This window comes from Bubalus kerabau, chromosome 6, assembly GCF_029407905.1.
Source record: "Bubalus kerabau isolate K-KA32 ecotype Philippines breed swamp buffalo chromosome 6, PCC_UOA_SB_1v2, whole genome shotgun sequence".
Lineage (NCBI taxonomy): Eukaryota > Metazoa > Chordata > Mammalia > Artiodactyla > Bovidae > Bubalus > Bubalus kerabau.
In genome coordinates, this window is record NC_073629.1 from 60,660,518 (window position 1) to 60,687,871 (window position 27,354).

The following is a 27,354-nucleotide window of genomic DNA, read 5'->3' on the forward strand; positions in this document are numbered from 1 at the left end:
TGTTGTTTGAAGTCTATGAGGGATATATTTCCAGCTTCTTCTTCTTCTTTTTTTTCTTTGAAAATTGTTTTGGCAATCCTGGGTCTTTTGTGCTGCTATATGAATTTTAGATTTATTTATTCTCATTCTTTAGAAAATATCATGAGTATTTTGATAGGAGTTGTGTTAAATCTATAGATTGCTTTCGGTAGTATGGCCATGTTACCAATATTAACTCTTCCAATCCAAGAATGGATAGCTTTCTGTTCCTTTGTATGTGTGAGAGCATGTGTGCACTCAGTCGCTCAGTCGTTTCCGACTCTTTGTGACCCCATGGACTGTAGCCTGCCAGACTGCTCTCTCTATGGAATTCTCCAGGCAAGAAGACTGGTATGATAGCCATTCCCTCCTCCAGGGGATCTTCCCGACCCAGGGATTGAACTTGGGTCTCCTATGTTGCAAGCAGATTCTTTACCATCTGAGCCACCAAGTAAGTCCACAGAGCTCTGATCTGCTGCTTATGTAAGTATCTGTGGTTCTGCTTAGATGCAGCTTCCAGTCCTCTTTTCCCCTGTGGTGGCTTCTCCAGGTCTAGTGCTAGTCTGTGGCATAGAGTGGATGGGCCAGAACATTTACCCAACTAGGACTGGGTAGTGCAAGGAGGTCTCAGAAATTCAGGTGGCCATGGTGCCAGGAGTTTGGGCTGCTTCTGGGGCATGCTGTTTGTGTAAGCACCAACAGTAGCCCCTGCAGCTGCCCTACCTGGCCCACTTCCTAGGCCCCTGGATCATCTCTGCATCCCTAGATCAAGTCTTTTCCCAGGTCCTGGCTGCTGTAGATTTAGTGTCAAGGTGTGGCATGGATGAGGGAGGCTGGAGTGTTCACTTGGCTCAGACTGGCAAGCAGAGAGGCAGTAGTTGCCAGGGCAGAGCTCTTTTGCCCTCTTCTGCCCTGGGGACATACCAGCACTGGTGCACTTCTCATCAGTGGAGTCTAGGCTTCCCGTTTTATCTGTCCCTGCAGTTCCCTATGCAGTCAAGGTGGCTTGTCTCCTGTGCTTTGGACCCCAGGACTGGGATATCCAGTCTGGGCTTGACCCACTCATTCCCCAGGACAAGCTCCATCTGTGTGATGTCCCTTTTCTTCTTAATTCTCTCAGAGGCATAGGTCCAACCTGAAGTGTTTCTTCCCATCCTACACAATTCTGTGTAAATCTTTTTCGCAGCCTTGGTTATATAGGAGTCCTTCTGTAGGTTCTAGTTAGTTTCCCATGAGAATTATTGCACTCATAGTTGTGTTTGTGGAGGGAAAGGTGAGCTCCACACCCCCCCATACACTGCCATCTTGATCTCCTGTATATGGGTTAGTTTGAATACGAGGTAACATTAAAAATAATAAAGCTAAATCCTGTGAGGCACCACAGAAAATCAACTTCATTAATTTTGTATAATAGTAAATTTATAACACTGAGATGCATGTTGTGAACTTATGGTTATATGTTTAATTTTACCGATTCTTAGGGTCGACTTTCATTAAGTATATTTCTGTTGAAATAATCAGAATTTCAGTTTGTTTTAGATGAGTTCTTATCTTTTAGGTAGTTTTGGATATGCTAACCTACTTTTCTGAAGGATAAATGTATATGTCGAAGGCAGGACACATTTTTTTTCTCAATATGGCATCTAATAAAAGTGGCTTAGTTAAGAATCTGCCTTCAATTCAGGAGACCTGGGTTCGATCCCTGGGTCGGGAAGATCCCCTGAAGAAGAGAATGGCTACCCACTCCAGTATTCTTGCCTGGAGAATTCCATAGATAGGGGAGCCTGGAGGACTGCAGTCCATGGGATTACAAAGAGTCAGACACGAATGAGCGATTAACACCTTTGAAATAGTGAGCATTAAAAAATGTTTATTGCCTACATTTCTAATTAGAAATGTAATGAAATAATGCAGGGTAACTAAACTTTTAAACAGAGTAGTGATACATCTCAATAGTATTTATTTATTCTGTGTGAGAAGGGAAAGTAGAGGTCAAGAGAAGAAAGAATTATTAAAAAAGAAATTTATACTATTGGAAAGTTTAGTGTCTGTGGGTATTATATTATTGAGCACTGGTTAACTTTGGGCACTAATTCTATTCTGCATTTTTATTGTTTTTAGAATGAAGGACAAAAATAGTTTTGTTTCTTTGCAATTCTATAAAAGGACTGGTTTCACAGCAAGGATTGTGGTGCCAGATAGTGTTTTTAAAGGTCTGGAATGACTTTGGGGAAAGAGTCTCATTTTAAAATGAGCCAAACTTATTAAAATATAGTTAAGTTTAATTAGTTAAGCTATTAGTATTTTACTTCTTTCCAAAAGCTGTTCTTGTAAATTCTCTTTACACCTTGTGTAATGATCTAGAAATAAAATAGTCTTATTATTCCTTCTATCCTTAGGATCTTATAGTGACACACCCAGCTTAGTTTAGCTGATGGGGGATACAGAGCATTATATGAACTAGGTTTGCGCATTTTCTTTTCTTTCATATGGATTTTCTACACTTGGACTGCATGACTCTAAGACTATGGCTTAATTTTACTGGGATTTAATTTAATTTAGAGGGGCTTGAACACTGTGACAAATTTACCTGATTCTAGAAATTAATACAGTAGAAATTTAAAAGAATATACAGTTGTAAAGGTTACACTCCATTTGCAGCTGTTACAAAATATTGGCTATCTTCCCAGTTGTGCAGCACATCCTTGCAGCCTATCTTACACCCGGTAGTTTGTATCTCCCACTCCCTCACCCCTATGTTGGCCCTCCCCTCCCTCATCACTGGTAACCATTATTTGTTCTCTATATCTGTGAGTACTCTTTGTTAAGTTCAAAATCTCCCATAGAATTGTATCTCTCTGATATGGAAGCTCAGCAGTTTAGCTCCTATGTTCCAGGCTCTGTGTTTGAGATTGAAGAATATGTAAATTAAAAGACATTTTTAAAGCTGCTGCCTTGGAGACAGTTACCTCATAGAGGAAACGTATAATGAAGTCTCTTCTTATTTCTCTTGATTTTTGGCACTTTATGTAATCACATTTGCATTTCAGGACGGAAGGAAGAAAGAAAATAAATGAGTGTCCATCACTTGTCTACCTCCCTTTACTGGAAAGTTTCGCTCAACAACTTTCACCTACACTCACTGGCCAGAACTTGGTCACATGGCCATGTATACCTGTAAGAAAGTCTGGGAAATGTAGCTATTTAGATCGGCACAATGCCACATCTAATAATTACTCAGGTGACTTAGTAAGGAAGAACTAGTGAAAGGCTATTAGGTAGCTAATAGTCTTTCTTCATGTGTTAACTTACTAACTGATATGGATGACATCAGAGGCTAAACAACCCAATGCATTTTATACACTTAAGACTTAAAACACATTTTAGAAGTATATAGTAAGATGAATAATAGAACTAATATATACCCTAAAATTGGCTACAGGGTGTGCATTGAATGAGTATCAAACAACGGAAGTCCAAGAAAGAGATAAAGATGATTTTGATTTACTTGACAGTAATGATGCCTTTGCCCAAGATAAGAAACATAAGAGACATGCCAGGTTTTCAGCAGAAGCTAAACAGTTAAGTTTTGAACTAGAATGCTGGCATCAGATAACTTTTGGGTGATGTCATTTGTTCACCAGCTGTGCATTTTGGTATCTATTGTGCATTTTCTGGCAGGGAAGAGAGAACCGGATATTTTAAAAATTCTCCACTTCCCCCAGTCCCTTTCTTTCATTGTGTGGTATAGGTTACTGAAATGGAAAGATGTGTCCAAAGAACCTCTAGTTACAACTTTATAGCTTAGAACAAAAGAGAAGTGTTTGTGGAGTCAGCATGAAAGTGAAAGTCGTTCATCTGTGTCCCACTCTTTGTGACCCCATGGATTATACAATCCATGGAATTCTCCAAGCCAGAATACTAGAGTGGGTAGCCTTTCCCTTCTCCAGGGGATCTTCCCAACCCAGGGATCAAACCTAGGTCTCCCACATTGCAGGCAGATTCTTTACCAGATGAGCCACCAGGGAAGCCCAAGAATACTGGAGTGGGTAGCCTATCCCTTCTCCAGCGGATCTTCCCGACCCAGGAATCCAACTAGCGTCTGCATTCAGGCAGATTCTTTACAAGCTGAGCTGCCAGGGAAGCCCAGCATGGGTTGAGTATTTTGAAGATGCGAGATTCAACTGTCTTAGATGTGGTACAGCTCTTTGCAGGGTGGGGAAGTGAAAGGGGCAAATGGATTTACAAAAGTGAATGATATATTCACAAGTTAATTGATAACATAATGTGTTATTCCTAGGGAGCAAGTGAGACTTTCTTTTAGGTTACTGGAGAATTGTATAGAACTGCGACATTATATTCTAGGAGAAATGTACCCAAAGCAGCTTTTAACTGTCCTTAAGCATTTGATGGCTGTATTATGTAATCAGCCTGTCATCTGTCACTTTAATAACTGACTTACAGCTGATACTGGCTTTGAACTTTATTTAGTTCAACATTTTTGAGTCAGCTTTTTGCCTTTCTCATTATCATAAGTACTGGAAATACAGCTCTTAATAAGGAAAACAATGCTTTCAAGCTGTGCTATGTTATCATTACCTGTTTATCAATCCCAATTTTTTCATGTCATACTACACTAAATTCCAAACACAAGGGATTCCACAGAGCTTAGTGGAATTTTGTATGGGTGCTGTAATTTAATTATAAATGCTGAGCAGATACTAAGCAGGCTAAAGGCATTTTGAAATATAAATATGCAGTACATTAGTGGGAGTTACCCCTGTTGGTCAAGCTCAATATTAATTGTTGCTAGAATGAATAAATACTTTTCTGTTTATTCTTATATAATGTTGCATTATGTAAGACTCCCTATTGGGTCTTTACAAGTGGTTGATTAAATGGTTTTTTTAAGGTCTAGAACACACTACAGAACTAGCTTTTGAAAATATACCCAGTCTGAGAAAGGGAGACAAAAGCTTCTATGTTCAGGGAGTATGTAGCTTCTCTAAAAATCCTTTTAATTTGTACACACAATGAGTGGTGGTAATGCATTATTGTTATGACAGTTGTTTGGGTGATGTCATTTGTTCACTAGTCAGACAGCTGGGCATTTTGAAAATCTATTATTGTTTTCTGGCAGAGAGCAGAGAAATAGGAGCAGTTATGCTTCAGAAGGGACCTTTTTGTGTTTAACTAAAAGCATTTTATTTATAAAAGTGGATGTTTTCCTTATCTTTAGTCATCACAAATTCTTTTGTCTTATTTTCCATTTTTTTCCATCCATCCTTTTCTGCAAATGTAAAATTGTAATCATCTTATCCCTCAAAGTGGCTCTTCATTCTGCCTTCTCTAGATGAATGGTGCCGTCTTCTGCTCAGTTCTCATAAGGCAGAGAACTGTGTCATCCGAGATAACTTCCTTCTTGATCACCAAGTTCTGCTGTTCTTCTGTAGTAACCCTATTCTTTCTCCCTGTGTCTGTTGCTTGGTTCATGATCAAGCTCTTAGCGTCTCTCTCCCGGAGTTTTGTAACTCTTGAAACTGCCTGTTCACTCCTGCCCCTTTTCCATCCATTCTCCACAATAACTGCTGGTATAACCTACCAAAAAGAAATTTGGATTATGTTACTCCTCCTTAGGGGGCTTTCCTGATGGCTCAGCAGTAAAGAATCTCCTGGAAATGTAGGAGATACAGAAGACACAGTTTCCATCCCTGAGTTGGGAAGATCCCCTGTAGGAGGAAATGGCAGCCCACTCCAGTATTCTTGCCTGAAAAGACACATGGACAGAGGAACCTGGCAGGCTATCATCCAAAGGGTCTCAAAGAGTTGCACATGACTGAGCACACAAGACAATATATTCCTCTTTAAATCCTTCAGTGACTCCCATCACATTGCTCATGAATCAGAGTTGGATCTAAATTTTCAACAGTCTAATTTAGAATGTAATACTTCTAAGGAGACTGGACCCAATACAGAATCTTCAGCTATTTATTTTTCTAGGCAGGGGAGAATACTATAAAGTGGAGCTATGGAGAACTATAAAATAGTACTAGGTTCAAATAGAGAGTAATCAAAGTTTGAGTCTGTGGTGGTTCTTAGTGTTATTTACTAGTTTTTTTCCCCCTGCTAGTCATTTGATACGATAGCACTTCCTAACTCTTGTTCACTGCGGTCATGTGACTGCTTCAGGCTGTAGAATTGTGAGCAGAAATTCTGTCATTGGTTGCCTGGATAAGATCCTCCAAAACTCTCTTTCCCTCTGGCACATTGTTATTGTTAGGACGATGGCTGTTCTGACGGCTTGGGCTTCTGTGTGATATGATACATGGAGCACCCTGCCAGTCTTTGGTTTATATGTAGCATCAAGGAATACACCTAGTTGTTTTAAACTCCTGAGATTATTTCAGCATTACATAGCCTGAACTGGATAATACAGATTTTTTTTTTGATGAGTTTTGAGAACTAAAATTATGGAAGTGGGGTTAGAACTGAGCTAGATTCACAAAACTGTGATACTAGGAGCCGAGAACCAGAGAGGGTCCTGAGGAGCGTGTCACAATCTAATGTCGGTACAAGCTGGGACACACAGTGGAGGGAGTGATTGAGATCTCACTCTCAAAAGTATGTAAAACCAGTTACAAACATTGTGACACATATTTGTTCCACCCCTGGTCAGTGTGAAAATAGTAATATAAAAATTAATGTAGAGAATAAAGACATAGGAAAACTAGGGTTTAGGAAGAGGAGTCACTTTGAAGGGCTTAAAGATTGTTCAGTATCCAGAAAGTAGTCAGTTTCTTCATTTCCTCCTTATTATATGTGTTCACATCCGTCCATGCTTACGTGCCCATATCTGCACTTATGCATAGTATTTTTATCAACTCCGTTTGTGATAACAGGTCATTGCCCTCCTTGGTAAATCATCCCCAGTAAGGCCTGTCTGGATACAATATTTAAAATTACAAAACTTCATCCTCCCCGCTGCCCTGCCTCTACCACACTCTTGAAATCCTAACTACCAGCTCTGTTTTTTTTTCTCCGTAGAGCTTAGCATTTTCTCAAGTTTACTTATTTAATGTTTGCTGTTGTTATTTGTCTCTCCCCAACTAGAATGCAAACACCACAAAGAAAGAAAACTGTTAAATCCATTTTATTTACTGAGAACAGTACCTGATCCATAACAATATTGGTTGAATTGCAATACATTCATGAAGGGAAACAGGAAGGTGATCTGGGTACCACCAGCTGCCTAGGGTATCCAAAAAGAGAGACTAAATCTGCTAGGACTTCGTGATCTCAACCACATTTTAAATTGCAGTTTGATTCTCTGGCTGTCATTCCCTAGCTTTTAAAATAGTTCCAGTCAAACAGAGTTAAGCTTCTTTGAGAAGTCCTTAATATGTTTAAAGACTGAGTTTTGAAAGTAGCACAAAAAGTGGGAAAGAACATGGACTTTAGAGACAAACCACTTTATTGTCACCTATTAAGATGTGACTTTGGGCAAGTTACTTGCCATGGAATATAAACTTTACCAAATGTAATATTAGAATCAAAGGGTCTTTGTATGGACTAAATATTACACATAAAGGTATGTGAAAGTGGTTAGTGTACAGTAGGTACTGGTTTGTTTGAGTCTCTTCTCCTTCTTCTCATTACCAGAAAAACAACTTTTCTTCCTTTTTTGGGGGGGGCCACACTGTGTGGCTTGTGGGATCTTAGTTTCTGGAGCAGGGATTCAACCCTGCAACCAGTAGTGAAAGCCCCTAGTCCTAACCACTGGACCCCAGGAAATGCCCTTTTATCACATTTTTACTTAACATTATTTTATGTATTTTCAATTTAGCTCTAATTTTGCTTCCAACTGACCTTTTTTGTTAAATTATTTTAGTAATTTCTGGTAAGCTAAAATTTCACAAATATGTACAAAAAGCCCATATATAGCATCTCCAGGGCATGGATTGGGGGGATTGTTGGGGATGGTCACAGTTTCCCTATTTTTTGCATGTCTTCATCATGTTGTCATACAAAACAGCATCCTCAACTGGTTGACATTTTAGACTTTAGGGCTGGAAAGAATCAGTTCTTTCCTTCTTCTTATTAAGAAAGTAAGTCATCTGTCTGGTAAATGGCAGGGTAAAGGTAAGAATTCTAACTGACTTCTTGCTCTGAGCTCTTTCTACCATATTCTTTCATCTGACTGAAATATAAAATTTGAATATTTTTATTCTCAACATGATAATGTTGACACAAACTTTTATCACATGTATTTAACTTTTTGAATAGGTGTTACATGCTTTGGGTACTAAAGGGTATACATGGAAGACTTCCTTGGCTCTGCACCCAGCTGTTATTACAGAAGGCCACCACTGCTCTGTGCACATATCCACCATTTTACAGAAATGTGAACTTTTATGTACTTTGCTTTTTTCGCTTAAAAATATAAAAGTACATACTGCTTCTTGGAGCTCCATAACCACCTCATCTTATTGCCAGGTGTCATTAGTTAATTGATTATTTTCTTTAAATTCATGAACAAGCTCTTATTGAGCACGATGTTAGGCACTATTTCAGGGCCTGGGAGTGGAGGAATGAACAGGATAGAAGAGAACCACCCTTTTTATGGAGCTTAGTTTCTTGGTTTGTGATTGGTGCTATGATAGGGATGCGAATGGTCTCTGATAGACCAGAAGAGGGAGAAATGAATTTCTTCAGCCATGAGAGGAAAAAACTCTAAGGAAAAAGCAGAAATTAATGAGGATTTTAAGTGATGGGTAGAAATGTGGGAAGCATTGTGCAGAGAGGGTACTGTCACGGCGTATCAGCATCTTTGTGTTCCGGTGTTACACAGCTTTGTTTTGCATGGTAGCACTAGGTGTTCTACATTGAAAGTTACTGTTTCCTTGAAATTTTGGTAACTTGATTTCTCTTGGAAATGGCTTCTTTACTTGCAAAATAAAATTGTGTTAGAAATCAATTTCTGCTGATCTCCTAATTCTTTTTTCTCCTAACTTGTTTATCTGAACTAGATATGAGGATTTTTATAGACGACTTCTACCTATTTGACTTTTTCATACAGTTATAAATGTTTTCATCTTTGTTTGACATTTTTCTTAAAATTATATATGTTTACCTTGTAATTGGGGCTTCCCTCCTGGCTCAGACAGTAAAGAATCTGCCTGCAAGGCAGGAGACCCAGGTTTGATCCCTGGTTAGGAAGATCCACTGGAGAAGGGAATGGCTACCCACTCAAGTATTCTTGCACAGAGAATTCCATGCACAGAGGAGCCTGGTCAGCTATAGTCTGTGGGGTCACAGAGTCAGACAAGGCTGAGTGACTAACTGAGCGACTAACACTTTCACTTTTATGTTGTAATTAACTACTATTTGCTTTAGTGCCGTTGTCTGCTTACAGCAGAGGTTGTCAGTCTTAGCTACACACCCGACTCACTTACAGAGTTTTAAAAATTGCCAATATCCGTTGTATCATAGAAAAAGCAAGAGAATTCCAGAAAAACATCTACTTCTGCTTCACTGACTATGCTAAAGCCTTTGACTGTGTGTATCACAACAAACTGGAAAATTCTTAAAGAGATAAGAATACCAGACCACCTGCCTGCCTGAGAAACCTGTATGCAGGTAAAGAAGCAACAGCATGAACCAGACATGGTACAATGGACTGGTTCCAAATTGGGAAAGGAGTGCATCAAGGCTGTATATTGTCACCCTGTTTATTTAACTTTATGTGCAGACTACATCATGTGAAAAGTCAGGCTGAATGAAGCACAAGCTGAAATCAAGACTGCCAGGAGAAATAACAGTAACCTCAGATACGCAGGCAATGGCACCCAACTCCAGTACTCTTGCCTGGAAAATCCCATGGACAGAGGAGCCTGGTAGGCTGCAGTCCATGGGGTCGCTAAGAGTCGGACACGACTGAGTGACTTCACTTTCACTTTTCACTTTCCTGCATTGGAGAAGGAAATGGCAGCCCCCTCCAGTGTTCTTGCCTGGAGAATCCCAGGGATGGGGGAGCCTGGTGGGCTGCCATCTATGGGGTCACACAGAGTCAGACACGACTGAAGTGACTTAGCAGCAGCAGCAGCAGCAGCAGATACGCAGATGATAGCACCATTATGGCAGAGAGTGAAGAGGAACTAAAGTACCTCTTGATGAAGGTGAAGGAGGAGCGTGAAAAAGCTGGCTTAAAACTCAATATGCAGAAAACTAAGATCATGGCATCTGGTCCCATCACTTCATGGCAAATAGATGGGGAAACAATGGAAACAGTGATAGACTTTATTTCCTTGGGCTCCAAAATCAGTGCAGATGGTGAATGCAGCCGTGAAATTAAAAGACATTTGTTTCTTGGAAGAAAAGCTATGACAAACCTAGGTGGCATATTAAAAAGCATAGACGTTACTTTGCCAACAAAGGTCCGTCTAATCAAAGCTATGGTTTTCCCAGTAGTCAGGTACAGGTGTGAGAGTTGGACCATAAAGAAGATTGAGCACTGAAGAACTGAGGCTTTTGAACTGTGGTGCTGGAGAATACTCTTGAGAGTCCCTTGGACTGCAAGGAAATCAAACCAGTCAATTCTAAAGGAAATCAACCCTTATTATTCATTGGAAGGTCTGATGCTGAAGCTGAAGCTCCAATACTTTGGCCACCTGATGTGAAGAACTGACTCATTGGAAAAGACCCTGATGCTGGGAAAGATTGAAGGCAGGAGGAGAAAGGGATGACAGAGGATGAGATAGTTGGATGGTATCACTGACTCAATGGACAAGAGTTTGAGCAAGCTCCAGGAGTTGGTGGTGGACAGGGAAGCCTGGCATGCTGCAGTCCTTGGGGTCTGGGACTGAACAACAACAAGTGCTGCTGCTTAAGCCTCGCTCGCCTGAGTCTAGGGTGTGGCCCGGATACCAGGATTTTCAAAAGGCCCCAGGTGATTTTACTTTGTAGCCAAACTTCAGAAACTGTTGGGTTACTTCAGAGGTAACTGAAACATGCTTCTCCTTTTGGAAAGTAGGTAGCCATGGGATTGTCTGAGTGATGTGATCAATCTGTCATCTCAAATCTTTTGTTTAGAATAAAGTGAAATGGTTAGAATCGAATGACAGAATGAAGTCCTGGAATTCGTTAGAGCACTTTTCTTGTTATTCACCAAACCATAAATGGAATTAAGCGTATCTATGGAGAGAATAATTTTAAGGCCTTTAATTCTTGTGTGGTTGGGGGAAGGAATAGTAGTTCTTGTTTTGTGTGCTGTGCTTAGTCGCTCAGACTTGTCCAACTCTTTGACACCCGGTGGACTGTAGCCCACCAGGCTCCTCTGTCTATGGGGATTCTCCAGGCAAGACTACTGGAGTAGGTTGCCATGCCCTCCTCAAGGGGATCTTCCCAATCCAGGGATCGAACTCTGGTCTCCCACATTGCAGGTGGATTCTTTACCGTCTGAGCCACCAGGGAAGCCCAAGAGTACTGGAGTTGTTTGCCGTGCCCTCCTCCAGGGAATCTTTCCGACACAGGGATTGAACCCACATCTCTTGTTTCCTGCGTTGGCAGGTGGGTTTTTGGTTTTTTTTTTTTTACCACTAGTGCCACGTGGGAAGCTCAGTTCTTGTTTTGAGCCCTATATAAATCGAAGTTATGAGCCTCATTATTTAAGTCAGAAATGAATAAATTTGCTTTTACGGTGTATAACAATTATTGATTTATTGTTAGTATAGTTAGGCAAATATTGTTCTTAAACTCTTGTTGACTTTGTCACCTACTTTCAATGTAATAAGCACTCTGTTACTATAAGAGGATCTTTGTTTACTCCAGTAACAAGCTGCTGGATAAGGACCTGTAAACTCAAATAGTTACCTAGGTATCAGAAGTTCCAGAAAAAAATCAACTGAACTTTAGACTACTCCTTTCTTTTATTCTGAAAAATGATGCAGTCTATTTCCAGCTTGGAATAGGGATCTATTATCAGGTTAGGGATGTTTACTGTGATTTCACTGAAGTGTCATGAATTCCCAGAATACTCCCGTATCTTGCTGTATGGACTGCAGTAGGGTCACAAGCTTCTTGTACATCTAGATATAGTATATTAGCGTGCTGCCTGAAAATAGTGGGGCTCAATGAACAGAATAATCAGACAGAATTAGGTTCAAAACCTAGGTTTTCTTTTTATAAGATGTTTTACCTTGATTTAGTTAACTTGTTTAGCCTTAATTTCCGTATCTGGAATACTGGGGGAGATGAGACCCAAGTTCCAAGTTTGTTAATGAGGTAAAATAGTTCAGATGCTTAACATAGTACCTGCCCACAGTCGGTCTGTAATAGATAATACTTCCCTAGTTTTGATTTTGAATTATTCTAGAGAATTATTGTAGTGAAAATGATTCCTAAAAACAAACTAATTTCTAAATTTTCTTTAATAATTAGTCTTATTTTTAATGACTGTTGGGAGTGAATTATAAGAGTCACATTTTATGTAGCTGAATTTTCAAATACTTCTGAATTTCTCATAAACCTGATAATCTCTTGATAAAGGTGTTGATATAATACCTTTGTTTATTATGATAGGTTTTATAAATTTTCATTATATTTGGAAACATTTTACATTCAAGATTCTTGATGTATGATAGGAGAAACTAGAAAGCTGATAATATAGTATAGTATAGTCAGGGTGCAACCCCTAGGTTCATACATACATAATGAAAATAAAAGTGAAATGTAATACAGGCCATATTGAGGCATGGCCAGATTGAATTAGTTCATTCTTTGCAAAATGTTTTATTGTGTTCCTCTGTGTGCCCAAATAAGATCATTTTGGTAATGACTCCTCCCATTTTCTACTTTTCATAATTGTTCTCGTATTTAAAGGCATAACTCAAATGTGATCTGTTTTATGTAGTCACCCCCTCCCCTGACACACACCTTAAAACGGAATTTCTTTCTCCTCCATTCTGTCAGCATGTGGCCTCTAACCTGGCACTTATTTCACCATTTCATACTAAAAGGGGAGCTGCAGCTGGGCTTCCAGGCATTGAGTTGAAGGTTGTATGGGGTCCTGATATCAGAGAGATACTATTTTAATCTCCACTTTGTCCCTTACTTTCTTTGTAAAGATTTGTCCTTTCTGAGCTCAACGTATTTACCTGTTAGAGATAAAAGCTTCTACCTTATAGTTTTGTTGAGAGATTAAGTGGTGTAAGTGGCCTGAAATAGAAAGTGTTCAATAAATGGTAGTGAATAATGTTATTGTTTTTCTTGTGTAAATCATGTTATTTACTGTATGTATGTTTCCTTTAGACTGTGTTCTTCTAAAATCAGAGGACTGTTGCTTATGCATAAGGTTTAATAAATTAACTGTATTTGTTTATTGACTACATTAACTTTCATCTTTACTTGACTTTTAAAAAGAAGAGTATTGACATATATTGAAGAAAAAAAATCATAAGAGTTGTTTTCTACATACCTGTGTTTTAAAATTCCTGCAGGTACCTTCTTATCTCATAATTTCAGTATCCTGAAATCTGAGGATCCCACCAAGATAATATGATAGGAACTTGAAGTGATTTGGAGCCGTATCCTACTTAGACTAATGTGGGTCTTCCAGGTTTCCTAAGAGCTTGTACAGCAACACACTCTGCTCGTTGATTGGCACAGACAAGAATGCCATCTCTGCCTCAGGAAAGAGGTAAGCAGCTTGATTTAACATGTGGACCTACTATATAGATCTACATTTTATAGATCATCACTGGTAATCTTTCCAAGAATTAAAAATCAACTGGGGACCCTTAAAGAATAAGAATTTATACTTTTACCTTGTCGTGGTGGGCGGGGGGGCAGGGGCATTTGTGTTCTTTGGTGTGGAGTTCTTATTATTTCAATGATATTTGGTTGGTTTACATTTCTTTTAAAGTTATTCAGGGACCCACTCCCCTGGATCTGAATACAGAATTGCCTTATCAAAGCACGATGAAAAGGAAAGTCAGAAAGAAGAAAAAGAAGGGAACCATTACAGCAAATGTTGCTGGGACAAAGTTTGAAATTGGTAGGTCTCTTCAGAATAGTGAGATTTTCATAATTGTTGGGAAAGCTATTTGATGTTAAAAAACAATGTAAAAATTCAGAGATTTTTCTTCTATTAATGGATTTTTGTATGCCTTCTATAGAATTTTCTTTTTTATGAGATATTTAAATGTCAATAACCAAATAGAACATCAATGAAGCTAAAAAGCTCTAGCTATTAATGAGAGTGGATTAAATATATATGATTTTAATGCTTAGTTTTTAAGTCAAGTATAAAGTAATATGAACAGTAAAACACAGTGGTTCTAGCTTTAATCTTGAAATACAGACGTGATTAGTTAGGACAATTATATGAGTCTAATGAATTTTTCACTTGGGACTAAAATTATTTTTAACTTTAACATTCATTATTTTGTAAATAATTTTAAAAACAGATTAAAAATATTACATGTACATTGAAAACTGCAGAATTTGAGATTCATGTTAAACAATGAGAAACTGACTTAAAAATAGTGTAACAACATATTTCTCTCTATGCTTTAAAAATAATTTGGATGATACTGTTTCTTTTTATTTATATAAGTTTATTTATTTATTTATTTTTTTACGGAGACGGCAAAGGCACCCCACTCCAGTACTCTTGCCTGGAAAATCCCATGGACGGAGGAGCCTAGTAGGCTGCAGGCCATGGGGTCTCTAAGAGTTGGATACGACTGAGCGACTTCACTTTGACTTTTCACTTTCATGCATTGGAGAAGGAAATGGCAACCCACTCCAGTGTTCTTGCCTGGAGAATCCCAGGGACGGGGGAGCCTGGTAGGCTACTGTCTATGGGGTCACACAGAGTCGGACACGACTGAAGTGACTTAGCGTAGCGTAGCGTAGTTTATTGTTTTTACATGTAAGCAGTATTTGCACTGGAGAGAATAGGTAAGAATTAATTGCTTTAAATTAAGATATTCTTGCCCAGCATTGCATTGAGAAACTCTTCATTACTACAAGTACTCAAATAATCTTCCTTTTTAAAACAAATAATTTTGCATTAAAAGAGTTGAGGAAAACCATATGAATCTCAATGATATTAATTATTCTTACCCTTGTTAGTCTTTGAGAGTCACATTTCCACTTACAGTATTTCACCAAAGTTCATCAGCAATCAGTGGAATATTTCATAGGAATTGAGGTCCCCTAATACTCTATTCCTCACAGGAAAAACTTCAAATCAAGTTAATGTGGGAGAGTGAAATGTGAGTTATTTGCAGGGTATTTTCTAGCTTGAAAAAATAAGAGTAACCATTGTCAAAGTGATAGATGGGGTGGTGTTAACTTACCATCTTGTTTGCTTTTAAGATTGTGGTGGGATTTATAAGGAACTTGATCTAGAGGAGAGTGTTTTTAGGTGTAGTTCCCTGTCACTCCCAAGGGCTGAAGTTGCATTAGCCTTCTTCATACTGATTCCAGACCTCTGTGGTGAGCCTGCTCAGTTGTGTTTAGCAAAATCCCTGCTCAGTCAGACTTGGAGACTTGGACCAGAGACTTCTAGGAGAAAACAGAGCCAAGTATAGGGGAGGGAAAGAGACAATGGCCATGTGTCCAGGAGATAATGCTACCTTGCTTTCCCTTATTTAACCTAGTGATGTGCAACAGATTACTTCTTGTAATTTAGCTACTGCTCATTTGACAGGTTGGGTTATATAATGAAAGATGATTAAGCCATAGTCAGGACACTTGTGTTTTCTCCCTGATGCTGCCTGTTTCCTCATGTAGAATACTTTAACCACTACTAGTTTTACTATTTGGAAAGGCAATGGCACCCCACTCCAGTACTCTTTCCTGGAAAATCCCATGGGTGGCGGAGCCTGGTAGGCTGCAGTCCATGGGGTTGCAAAGAATTGGACATGACTTGAGAGACTTCACTTTCATTTTTCACTTTCATGCATTGGAGAAGGAAATGGCAACCCACTCCAGTGTTCTTGCCTGGAGAATCCCAGGGACAGGGGAGCCTGATGGGCTGCCGTCTATGGGGTCGCACAGAGTCGGACACCAGTGAAGTGACTTAGCAGCAGCAGCAGCAGTTTTACTATTAATGCTTTTATAACCATGGACCAAATATTTTCACATGAATTACCTCATTTAATCTTCCAAATAACCTGGTGAAGTAGGCTGTGTTACTCCCTTGTTGCCACGTTCTCTGACTTTACTTGCTGTAATAGTGAATTTAAAGTGGCTAATAGCCATGAGAAAATAAATAAGGAAAAATAAAAATAATAAAATTGGATGAAGCTTGTGGTTGATCAGAATGTAATCTACATTCCATGAAATCCTCTGTAGTTAGAGATGTATATGGATTTGACTCTGAGCTGCCTAGCAAGCAAAGCTAATAATTGCAAATAATCAGCTATAGAATGCACAGTGGTCAGAAGATAAAACCATACTGGTTATTCAAGGGAAATGCAATTTTCCTATTGCTAAGTCTTGAGAAAACTTTCTCCCATAATTTCTCATGGAGACACATCGTGGAATGGTGAACTACACTGTCACAGTGATCCTGTAATTAATATACGATGCAACTTTATTACTTTTTAAAACACCCCTTAGGCACAGTTGAATAAATAAAAGCTCAGTAAGAGCAACTTCCTCCAGGTTGTACAGATGGCAAAAGTAGAATTTGAACCTGAATTAATTTGCTTCCAAATTTAGTGTTCTTTTTACTATATCATACTGCCTAAATAAAATATGAATCAAAATTTAAATTGAGTAACATTAAAGTACCCTATGTATCTAAAATTCAGAGAGTTGTTACGTGGATTCCTATTTTTAAAACTCCTGAACAGCTTCTGAAAGCTCTATGGGTGAAGGCAAAAAAAAAAAAAAAAGTAGGCCAAATTTGTGAGAAACATATATTTGGCAATTTTTAGTAAATGGGGACAAGACAGATTGTAGAAGGGAGTACTTAATTATGCAAAGGGAAATGTGAGAAAAATGGTTGGTGTGGTTATCTCTCTTTTACCAATAAAGGAATTTGGTTTGGTAGAAATTATATATTGAGGCAATTATTTCACTTCCTTTTTTAAGAGAACTCCTAAAAGACTCAGCTGGTAAAGAATCTGCCTGCAGTGTGGGAGACCTGAGTTCAGTCCCTGGGTTGAGAAGATCCCCTGCAGAAGGGAAAGGCTACCCACTCCAGTATTCTGGCCTGGAGAATTCCATGGACTGTATAGTCCATGGGGTCGCAAAGAGTGAGACATAACTGAGCAACTTTCACTTTGTTTTACATTCTGAAAAGGCCAACATTTAAAAGCATGCATTTAGACTTTGGCTGCTAACAACCTTGTATTTGAAACTGACGTGTTAAAGGAATTTCTTTTCTATGCAAGGGAGGATGGTATACTTAAAAGTATGCCAATTGATTTCTAAAATTTCATTTCAAACAGAAATATGAGTAGATAGCTTAGCTGAAAAAAAGTGACAGTTTAATGCTCAACATTATAATTTTTTTGAAGTTCAACTCTTTAGCTCTTCAAGCTTTGAATTTCATAGTAGGAGAGATTTATATAAGACTGACCTTACAAATTTGATTTTGTGAATTTAGAGAAAGAATGGATTATTTCCAGCATTGTTATGTATCCTGAATGTTCCATCCTCACCAGCTCATGTATATATTAATATCCACATTTTAGTAGCTCATTATACTCCAGTACTTTGGCACCTCATGCGAAGAGTTGACTCATTGGAAAAGACTCTGATGCTGGGAGGGATCGGGGGCAAGAGCAGAAGGGGACGACAGAGGATGAGATGGCTGGATGGCATCACTGATTCGATGGATGTTGAGTCTCAGTGAACTCCGGGAGTTGGTGATGGACAGGAAGGCCTGGCGTGCTGCGATTCATGGGGTCTCAAAGAGTCGGATACGACTGAGCGACTGATCTGATCTGATCTGATCTGATACTCCCTGTCCGTAACTACCACCAGTGTCGTTTCTCTCATCAAGGTCTTCCTAGTGATTTCTGAGAGGACTAGGACCATAACTTGCATGTACTTGGGACCACATCTGCTTCTGAGCTGAGGTTCTGACCTTGACATTGTTTTCTGCTTGTGAGCCAGTTAAAAGAACTCTCCCAGGCTGTGTCACTACGGTCCTCCCCCTCCCCACGAGCTCTAGATGACATACAAGCTCCTGGGCCTCAAGATGCCAATGCGGCTTGGTAGTCTGGGGCAGAGAGAGGAACAGCCGTTTCCCCAAATTTGTATTGTATGCTGTCACCTGGGCCTTCAGAACAACCCCAAGTTTTATCAAGCTGCGCTCATGGAAAAAAGTAGCTTCACCCCAACAGTCCTCTCCCTAACCTCATTTGTCTCCAGTCACTGTCCTCTTCTATTATTATGCCTGTGTTCCAGGCACTATTGCATAAAAAGCCTGTTCTATCTCCACTATCAAAAAGAAATCAAGAGTCCCTTGGACCTGAGACCGACTGGTGTCTGGTCATTAGTTTTATACTTGAGCCAAGTACACTTAGACAATTAACCCCTTTTTACTATATCTTCCTGCTGCTGCTACTGCTAAGTCGCTTCAGTCGTGTCTGACTCTGTGTAACCCCATAGACAACAGCCCACCAGGCTCCCCCGTCCCTGGGATTCTCCAGGCAAGAACACTGGAGTGAGTTGCCATTTCCTTCTCCATATCTTCCTATCTATGGGCAATAAAAGGAAAGTAGGCGTTGAAACACTCCTATCTAGTTACACGATTATATTAAGACTCCAAATTCTATTGGAACCCAAAATTTATCCTAAGTATTTTCTGATCTTTATTCTAAACTTGAAATTCATTGGAAGAAAGATATCAATATGTTAATTGTTATAGCCAATATTGTGGAATCTATAAAGCAAGATTTTCTCTCAACATATTTTTTGTGTTTAGGATTAGAGGGTCGGGAGCTGATGGGAGGGCCAGAGTTTCTAAATCTCTACTATAATTCTGCTTTATTATTTTGTATCCTGTGTCAGTATAACTGACTTGGTTTTTACTGCTAAAAATAATTTGAATTAGGGAGGTGGAAAGTATAGGATGGGTCTGATGATCAGGGACTATTTTTATCCTTTCTTTTTGTTCCTAGCCCAAGGTCATAAAAAAGCCATAAAAGTACATTTTCCTGAGTCGAGGTGTTGTGTCAGCTGTGTGTGTGTTTTCACTGAGCTATGAATAATCACTAAGCTCTTTAACAGTACTGTGTACCTGTTATATCTCAGAAAATTGAAACTAAGGATTTTGGGTGCCAACTAAAAGCAGTTCTCTGTTGCTGTTGAGTATAATCCAGCTTTAGATAATTCATTGTACCTAAATTAAGGTTATGCTATAACTAAAGGAAATTTTACAGATAAAATAATGTGAGCTAAAATTGATATATATACATAATATACATATATAAGATTTTCACAATGACTGTGTTTCAGAAGCATTTTTATTTTGGTTTAACTGAACTGTTTACTTACAGTTCGTTTAGTAATAGATGAAATGGGATTTATGAAAACGCCAGATGAGGATGAAACAAGCAATCTTATATGGTGTGATTCTGCTGTTCAGCAAGAGAAGATTGCGGAGCTGCAAAATTACCAGGTAGGAAATTAATCATGACCAATTATTGGTCAGTAGGAAAATTCTATGAATTCCATTGTAGTTTTCTTTAGGTAGGGTTCTTAATATGTTGACATATTAATTTATTTCTCCCTGATGGCCCCCATGGCTCAGTGGGTAAAGAATCTGCCTGCAGTGCAGGAGACACAGGAGATATGGGTTGAATCTCTATGTTGGCAAGATTCCCTGGAAGAGGAAATTGCAACCCATTCCAGTATTCTTGCCTGAATGGGCTTCCCCGGTGGCTCAGCAGTAAAGAATCCTCCTGCCAATGCAAGACACACAGGTTTGATCCCTGAGTTGTTAAGATCTTCTGGAGAAGGAAATGTCAACCTGCTCCAGTATTCTTGCCTGAGAAATCCCATGGACAAAAGAGCCTGATGGGCTATAGTCCATGGGGTCCTGAAAAGAGTCAGACAAGGCTTAGCAGCTATACACACAACACAATTTACCTCAGTAGCCTGTTGCCTGAAGACTGCATCCTTTCAGATTTAACTTTAACCTCTTTCCATCTTTAAGGAAGAATTGATAGAGGAAAGCTCTTCCTAGACTGGTGCTTTGTATTATGCATACAGATGAACAATGTGGAATAGATTGCATAAAGGGATCCAAATACAACTAACCCTTGTAATGTCAGCTATGTGTAGTTTGGCTTCATTATTTTATTATTAGAATGTAATACAAGTATATTAAAAAATAAAAGCCAAATACATGGAGTTTTAGTCAATTGAGATTTTGTATAGTTCTCCTTTACCTGGTATATTTGTAGTGACTTGTACAAAACTGACTGTAGACAGCAAGTCCATTTTCACCAGTTTTTTTAGTCTTTAGTCTCTTACTAAAAAACACTAAACTCAAAGGATGCCTGTAACTGTATCATAGTATAAATGAATATATTCATTAGGTCAATGAGAATATTAATGTTTGCCTTTTTATTTTGCAGAGGATCAACCATTTTCCAGGAATGGGGGAGATCTGTAGGAAGGATTTCCTAGCGAGAAATATGACCAAGTAATCTTCATTTTTTTGTAATAGAGAAGACCTATTAAAAATTACATAGTGCTATCTTTAACAAATTAACTAATTTGAAATGGAAATTCAATGGAAGAGATAGAATTTCAGAGCTGGAAGGGTCTTAAAATTTTACTGGTTCTGTTCTTTGACTTTGCAGAGGAGGTAATTGAGAGTCAGAGACACGAATACCTTGTGTAAAGTCAGAGTTAAGAGCAGAGCTGGAGTAGGATCTTGGTCTTCAGAATTTCAGGGTTCTTTTCACTGCAACTTGCTATCTCTCCAGCAAAATAAATTTTTCGTTTAAATGTAAGTACAGAAATTTTCTGTACTTAACATTCAATATATACTTACTTATTTTCAGTTAAACCTTGCACAGACTAATTTGTCGCATTTTATCCCTCGTGTGGGTGTGTTCAGAATACTGGTTACTGAGCATTTGCTATGTGCCAAGCACTGTGGTAGGTGCCTGTGTGCACACATGTAGAACACATGTAGATGTGCCCACTCAGGGCTACATGCACAGATGTTTATTTTGAAGACCATTATTTAGAGTGCTAATATGCTTTCATGGGAAAAACTGTTAACAGGTAAAACCTTATAATGAATATATTGCAGAATTTTTGTGCAGTTTATATTTCTGTTTATTAGATTTTTTATTTTCAGAGGGTTGCTAAATTGAGAAAAAATATTAAAAAGAGGATTCTTTCACAGATAAAGGTTAGGAAGATGCATGTAATTCAAGAAATATTAGTATTCATCCATGTGAAAGCTTATAATCCATTCACACAACAATATTTTTTGCATGTCTATTGTATGCCCCTGAGACTGCTAGCTTTGAAGTAAACAAGTTAATTAAAGCCTAGTTTCTGCCTAGAACTCACATTTTAGTAAGAGAGGAGCACTGCTACATAAATAGTTTGGTACTGTCACATTCGAGGTAGAGACTGTGAGATGAAGATGGTGGGAGAGATTCTTTATGAGACAGCAGGGAAGGGTTTCTGGAGAAATTAAATTATGAGATGGATATGGAAAGGGGTAAAGGAGTTCACCCTTTGAGAAGAAGAAAGGAAACTTGTAGGCTAAGACAACAGTGGGAGAAGGTATATGGAGACTTAAATCACATGATATGTTTGGGAGAACCTCAAGCAATTTTTCTGGTTAAATAGGATATTGGGAGGCTCAACCTCAGATGATGCTGGAAATAACTGTAAAGACTAAGCTGTGTACCCTGTATTATTGTATTTTGTTTAATCATTTAATTATTGATTCTTTAACCTCTTTACTCAACAAACATTTCTGCCTATCCTGAGAGAAATGAGGAGCTATTTAATGGGCCTAAGCAGAGAAATAATCTGTTTTAGATAGTTTTGGTGGCACCATAGGATAATGGATTCAATGATGGTAGAACCAGAGAGTGAAAGCCCTGGAAGAGATGCTTGTCATTATCTAGTTCAGAAATAATGAACATCTATTGATCCAAAAGAGAGATAGGACGAATGGGGAAGAGAAGATAAATCTGAAAGATATGAAGAACATGGAATTGCTGAGACTTGAAAACTGCTCTGATGTGAGAAAAGGGAAGAGAAGGAAAGGGGGAGAGAAGTCACCAAGATTCTTAGGTTTCTGGATTAGGATGTTATGTGGAGGGTGTGATTTGTTAACATAGGAATTACAAGAAGGATGGACTTTAGAGGAATGGAAATTAACCTCTAATTTGGACATGTGTTTCTTTTAAGTCATTTATTTCCATTTAACACATATTTATTAAGTGTCTATTAAATGCCAGGCATTGTGCTGTGCTCTGAGCACATGAGGTGATCAAAAGCAGAGGTATGGCTTTTACAGCCTTGCATTGCAGTTGTGATAAGTGCTATGAAGTAGAGGTATGTAGTCCTAAATTAGTGCATAGTGAAGGACTTCTAACTTAGGGAAGCTTTGGAGAATTTCCCTGAGGAAGTGATATGGAAGCTGAAATATGAATGATGAGTAGGAATTTATTGGTGCAGATGGTATGTAATAGCCTTCCAGGCAAGAAGAATAGTATGGGCCTAGGTCCTGTGCTGGGAGAAAACATGGATAGTCAAGATTCTGAAATAAGGCCAATGTAGCTGGAGCACAGAGAGGTTGATGGGGAGCAGTGGGGGAGATTGGTTCAAGAGTGATTTTTCAGGATGATGATCTTTATCCTAAGTGCCACAGAAGAGGAGGGGTAGATGAAGTTGATAATATGACCAAATTTGCATTTTTCCAAGATCCCTCTGGCTGCTTTGTAGACAACAGAAGTCTGTATGGCCCAGGAGAGGCAAGAGGGTTAAATGTAGACCCATTAGTAGGCTGTTGCAATTAGGCAGTTTTTCACTCTGTAGAATCCTTGCAAGTCTCCTTGAGGAAAAAAAGATCTTCTATTAGATAAAAAGTGATGACCAAGTAATATTAAAAATAGAGTTTAAAAAAACATGTTCAATATCATTTAGTAAATCTATGACAGAACTCTGAGCTGAAATTATTCCAGTATCCCAAATTCCTAAGTGAGACTGCTTGTCTCTGTTGAAGCTACATATTTTTACATTAAACAATTTGTGCTAGATCACCTAAATTGAATAAAGTATTTTTCTTGAATATATGTATGCTTGGATTTTTTTCAAATGTATATATGAAGAAATGGTATTATTCATAAACAGTTCATGGTTAGTTTTCAATATATTGTTCTAATAAGATTTAACTTAATCTAATTTTATATTATTATTACAAATTTATTTATAAAACTATAAACACATGTAAGGGTGTTGGAAGCAACAGTGGTACATTAGGACTGTTATTGTGCTTCCATTAGATTTGTGTGTGTTTGTGTGTTTCAAACTAATCAATGTTAACCTATTTTGTAGTGAGTTTGTTTAGCTGGTTGGTTTATTTTGGATTTGATAGATGGAGTTGGTGATTATCTTTCTTCTCATAGTGGAAGCAATTTTTTTTTACAGGGTTCTCTTGAAAGAGCACTTGAAGTATAACTATATGACCTTCTAGTCATGGAGTCCAGTGGCTTATATATTCCACACCCTAGTCATACAAAGGAGAAGGCAATGGCACCCCACTCCAGTACTCTTGCCTGGAAAATCCCATGGATGGAGGAGCCTGATAGGCTGCAGTCCATGAGGTCACTAAGAGTCGGACACAACTGAGCAACTTCACTTTCACTTTTCGCTTTCATGCATTGGAGAAGGAAATGGCAACCCACTCCAGTGTTCTTGCCTGGAGAATCCCAGGGACGGGGGAGCCTGGTGGGCTGCCATCTATGGGGTCGCACAGAGTTGGACACGACTGAAGTGACTTAGCAGCAGCAGCAGCAGCAGTCTTACAAAATGGCCCTACCTCTGTGCATATTGTATACTAGGGTCCCATTTTAATTTTGACTAATCTCATTTGGGAATAATATTTGCTCATCTATAAAAGACTTGCATACATTTATAAAGAAGACTTTTTAAGACAATCAGATTTTTCTTTAATAGACAATAATTTAAAATATTTCTACTGATTTAAAAATTGTCATTGAGAATCAGTGTGTATGAAATAAATGGCATTTGGATTAATCAAAAGCAAACATTTTATATCTAGTATTGTATCAGTATCCCTAAGTTATGTATCATATAGGCAGCCTGGTTTATAGCAAATACAAAAATGTCAGGACAAACATTGTAGCAATAAAAACACATGTGTAGGTAGATAGTAGTTCATATAAGCAAAACCTCTGCTGACTCAGAGGCTTCACTGGTTTTCTCACAGAAGTAGTAACACTCAAAAAGTACTGGGTAAAAGGCAATTTGAAAATTCCTCCCCGTGTATGACCCAGTGAACTCCAAATCATCTTTTAAGAGGCAGTATGAATGACACCTGGCTGTGAACCATACTGACCACCCTCATCCCAGAACCAGAGCTAATGATTCCTTGCACATTTTACCTTGCCTTAAATGCCTTTTTTTGCAACTATCACATTGTATTTAATTAATGGCTTGTATGTAAATACCTTAGAACCAAGACCATGTTAATCCTCAGTGCCCAATGTATGGCACATACTCAAACATTTGATCTATTAATATGTAAATTGTAAGTACACAGGGCAGAAATTCTTGTCTTTTTGTTTTCACTACTGTATCCCTAGTATCTAGAATAGTGCTTAACAAGTAGTAGGTGATTAATAGGCATTTAAAAAAATGAGTCAATGAATGGATCAATAAATGAAGAAATGGAGGGAATTTAAATCATTGTAGTAAATGTCAGTAGCACAGAGAAAGGAAGTTTAGACAAGTTGGAATAGAAAGTACTTTTCATATTATCTCTAATTTACAGAATGATCAAGTCCCGGCCTCTGGATTATGCCTTTGTTCCTCGAACATGGATCTTCCCTGCTGAATATACACAATTTCAAAACTATATGAAAGAATTAAAGAAAAAAAGAAAGCAGAAGACTTTTATAGTAAAACCAGCTAATGGTGCAATGGGTCATGGGTAGGTGTTTTTCATCTGGAATACATAAAGTTTTTAAAGAATTGGGAGAAAGAATAAATGTGACCATTTGCTCATGGTTGAGTTCTAATATGAAAAAAATAATAAAATAGATTCCTAATTGTTGCTTATTATGCCTCTTGGATGTGTAGGATAATATTTTTCATCAGATTGGGAGATTTCCAGCCATTAATTCTTCAGAGGATTTTTTCCCCTTTTGAGACTGCCATTATGAGCATGTTGATATTATTGATATTGTCTTGTAGGACTCAAGTCAGTTCATTTTTCTTTTATTTTTACTTTCTTATTTCTCAGACTAATCTCAATTGATTTATTTTCAAGTTTGCTGATTCTTTTCTGCCTTCCCAAATCTTATGTTTAACCCCTCCAATGAATTTTTGTTTCAGTTACTGGACTTTTCAACCTCAGAATTTCTGTTCAGCTCCCACCCTCCTTCCCCAACACCTTTAAAATATAATTTCTATCTCTACTGATATTCTGCATTTGGTGAGATATTATTCCTATGATTTCCTTCCATTCTTTGTACATGATTTCCTTTAGCTCTTTGAGCAAATTTAAAATGGTTGATTTTAAATAATTTATTGTCTAGTAAACAAAATATCTTGATTTCTTCAGACATAGTTTCTATTAATTGAGAATTTTTCTTTGTATGGGCCACACTTTTTTTTTTTTTTGCACGACTGTGATATTTTGTTGAAAACTGGACATTATGAATATTGTAATGTAGCAACTTTGATAATTAGATTCTCCTCTACAGGGTTTTTTTGTTACTGTTTGTTCTAGATGTTGTTTATTTGTTTAGTGACCTTTCTGAAACAATTTTGTAAAGTCTGTATTCTTTGAGTGGCCTCTGAAGTTCCTGTTCTATTAGGCCAGTGGTCAGCTGTAATTGTCCAATCTGTTAGTATTTGAACAGAGATTTCTATAAACACTTGAAACAAAAAAATTCCCCCAATCCTTGCAGATGCAGGGTGTGTGTGTGTGTGTGTGTGTGTGTGTGTGTGTGTGTGTGTCTGTATGCATGTTGTAGAATGCCTTCAGTGCTTAGCTAGGCATTTGCAACTCTGCCTGAGCCTTCACTTCCTGCTTGTACAGAGCTGGATGGTTAGCTAGAAGTAAGAGCTTAGGGCCTTCTCAAGTCTTTTCCTGAGCATGTATTTAACCCTGGGCATGCATATGGGCTTCCAGAATCTTAGAAATAGTTCAGAGCTTTTCAAAGCCCTTCTTCCCCAAACACTCCCATTCCCCAGTCTTTTATCCCAATCTTTGCAGTTAGTCTGTTGTTTTCCCCAAATATTTGTTGCCTTAGGCAGCAGGGACTAATACATCTGTCTCTAAATGTTTATCAGCATTTGTCTCCCATCCCCCTCCCCCAAGTAGCTGCCTCAGCAGTGGGAGAGTTCTCAATTAGACAAGATAAAAGCAAATCCTTTGAGATCCTCCAGGGAACCCCCAAACTGATTTAAACACATGGACAAACAAAAAAACCACAAGAATAGGTCTGTTCTGCTCCCTCTAGAACCAGTGCCTATAGTAGGAACAGGGGCTGCTGCCTAAGGCAGCTGGGAGATGGAGTGGCACCAGAGTAAATTAAAATGCTAAGAAGTTCTTTTAGAGAGATTCAACTGTTTTGTTTTTGTTTTATTTTTTATTACAAGTTCCCTGGTTATTACAAGCTTTGGTTTGTATCAAGGATTCCAAAAAATTGCTTCTGACAGTATCTTTATGCTATTTTTGTGCGTGTGGAATCACTTTCCTCTTGAGTATTGTCTTCAACTTTGTAAACATCTTGACTCCAAAATTATTCTTTTAATCTTTTCTTTAAATTTAGAATTTCTTTGATAAGAAATGGTGACAAGCTTCCATCTCAGGATCATTTGATTGTTCAAGAATATATTGAAAAGCCTTTCCTAATGGAAGGTTACAAGTTTGATTTAAGAATTTATATCCTGGTAACATCATGTGATCCACTAAAAATATTTCTCTACCATGATGGACTTGTACGAATGGGAACAGAGAAGTACATTCCACCTAATGAGTCCAACTTGGTAAGTGGTACTAGACACTATGATTTTATTCATTTGTACAAGATCTACTTTTTAAAATACCCATTGTGTATAAATATTAAATGAACAAAATTC

The 27,354-nt window shown here is 38.2% G+C and overlaps 1 protein-coding gene across 6 annotated transcripts in view; it reads left to right on the forward strand.

Annotated features, from left to right (window-relative positions):
- The window catches only part of TTLL7 (tubulin tyrosine ligase like 7), a 153,769-nt gene that overhangs the window by 42,191 nt on the left and 84,224 nt on the right, over window positions 1-27,354 (forward strand). For 5 of the 6 annotated variants that reach the window (XR_008715833.1, XM_055585344.1, XM_055585345.1 and 2 more), the window contains exons 2-7: window positions 13,512-13,711; window positions 13,937-14,068; window positions 19,539-19,660; window positions 20,622-20,689; window positions 25,037-25,195; window positions 27,045-27,261. Coding sequence is in view for 5 of the 6 variants with exons in the window: in XM_055585344.1 (XP_055441319.1) it covers window positions 13,687-13,711; window positions 13,937-14,068; window positions 19,539-19,660; window positions 20,622-20,689; window positions 25,037-25,195; window positions 27,045-27,261 (723 nt within the window). In the remaining variant the exon portion in view is untranslated. Of the gene's footprint in view, window positions 1-11,456; window positions 11,584-13,511; window positions 13,712-13,936; window positions 14,069-19,538; window positions 19,661-20,621; window positions 20,690-25,036; window positions 25,196-27,044; window positions 27,262-27,354 lie in introns of all 6 variants that reach the window. The other variant, XM_055585343.1, reaches the window with a different exon arrangement.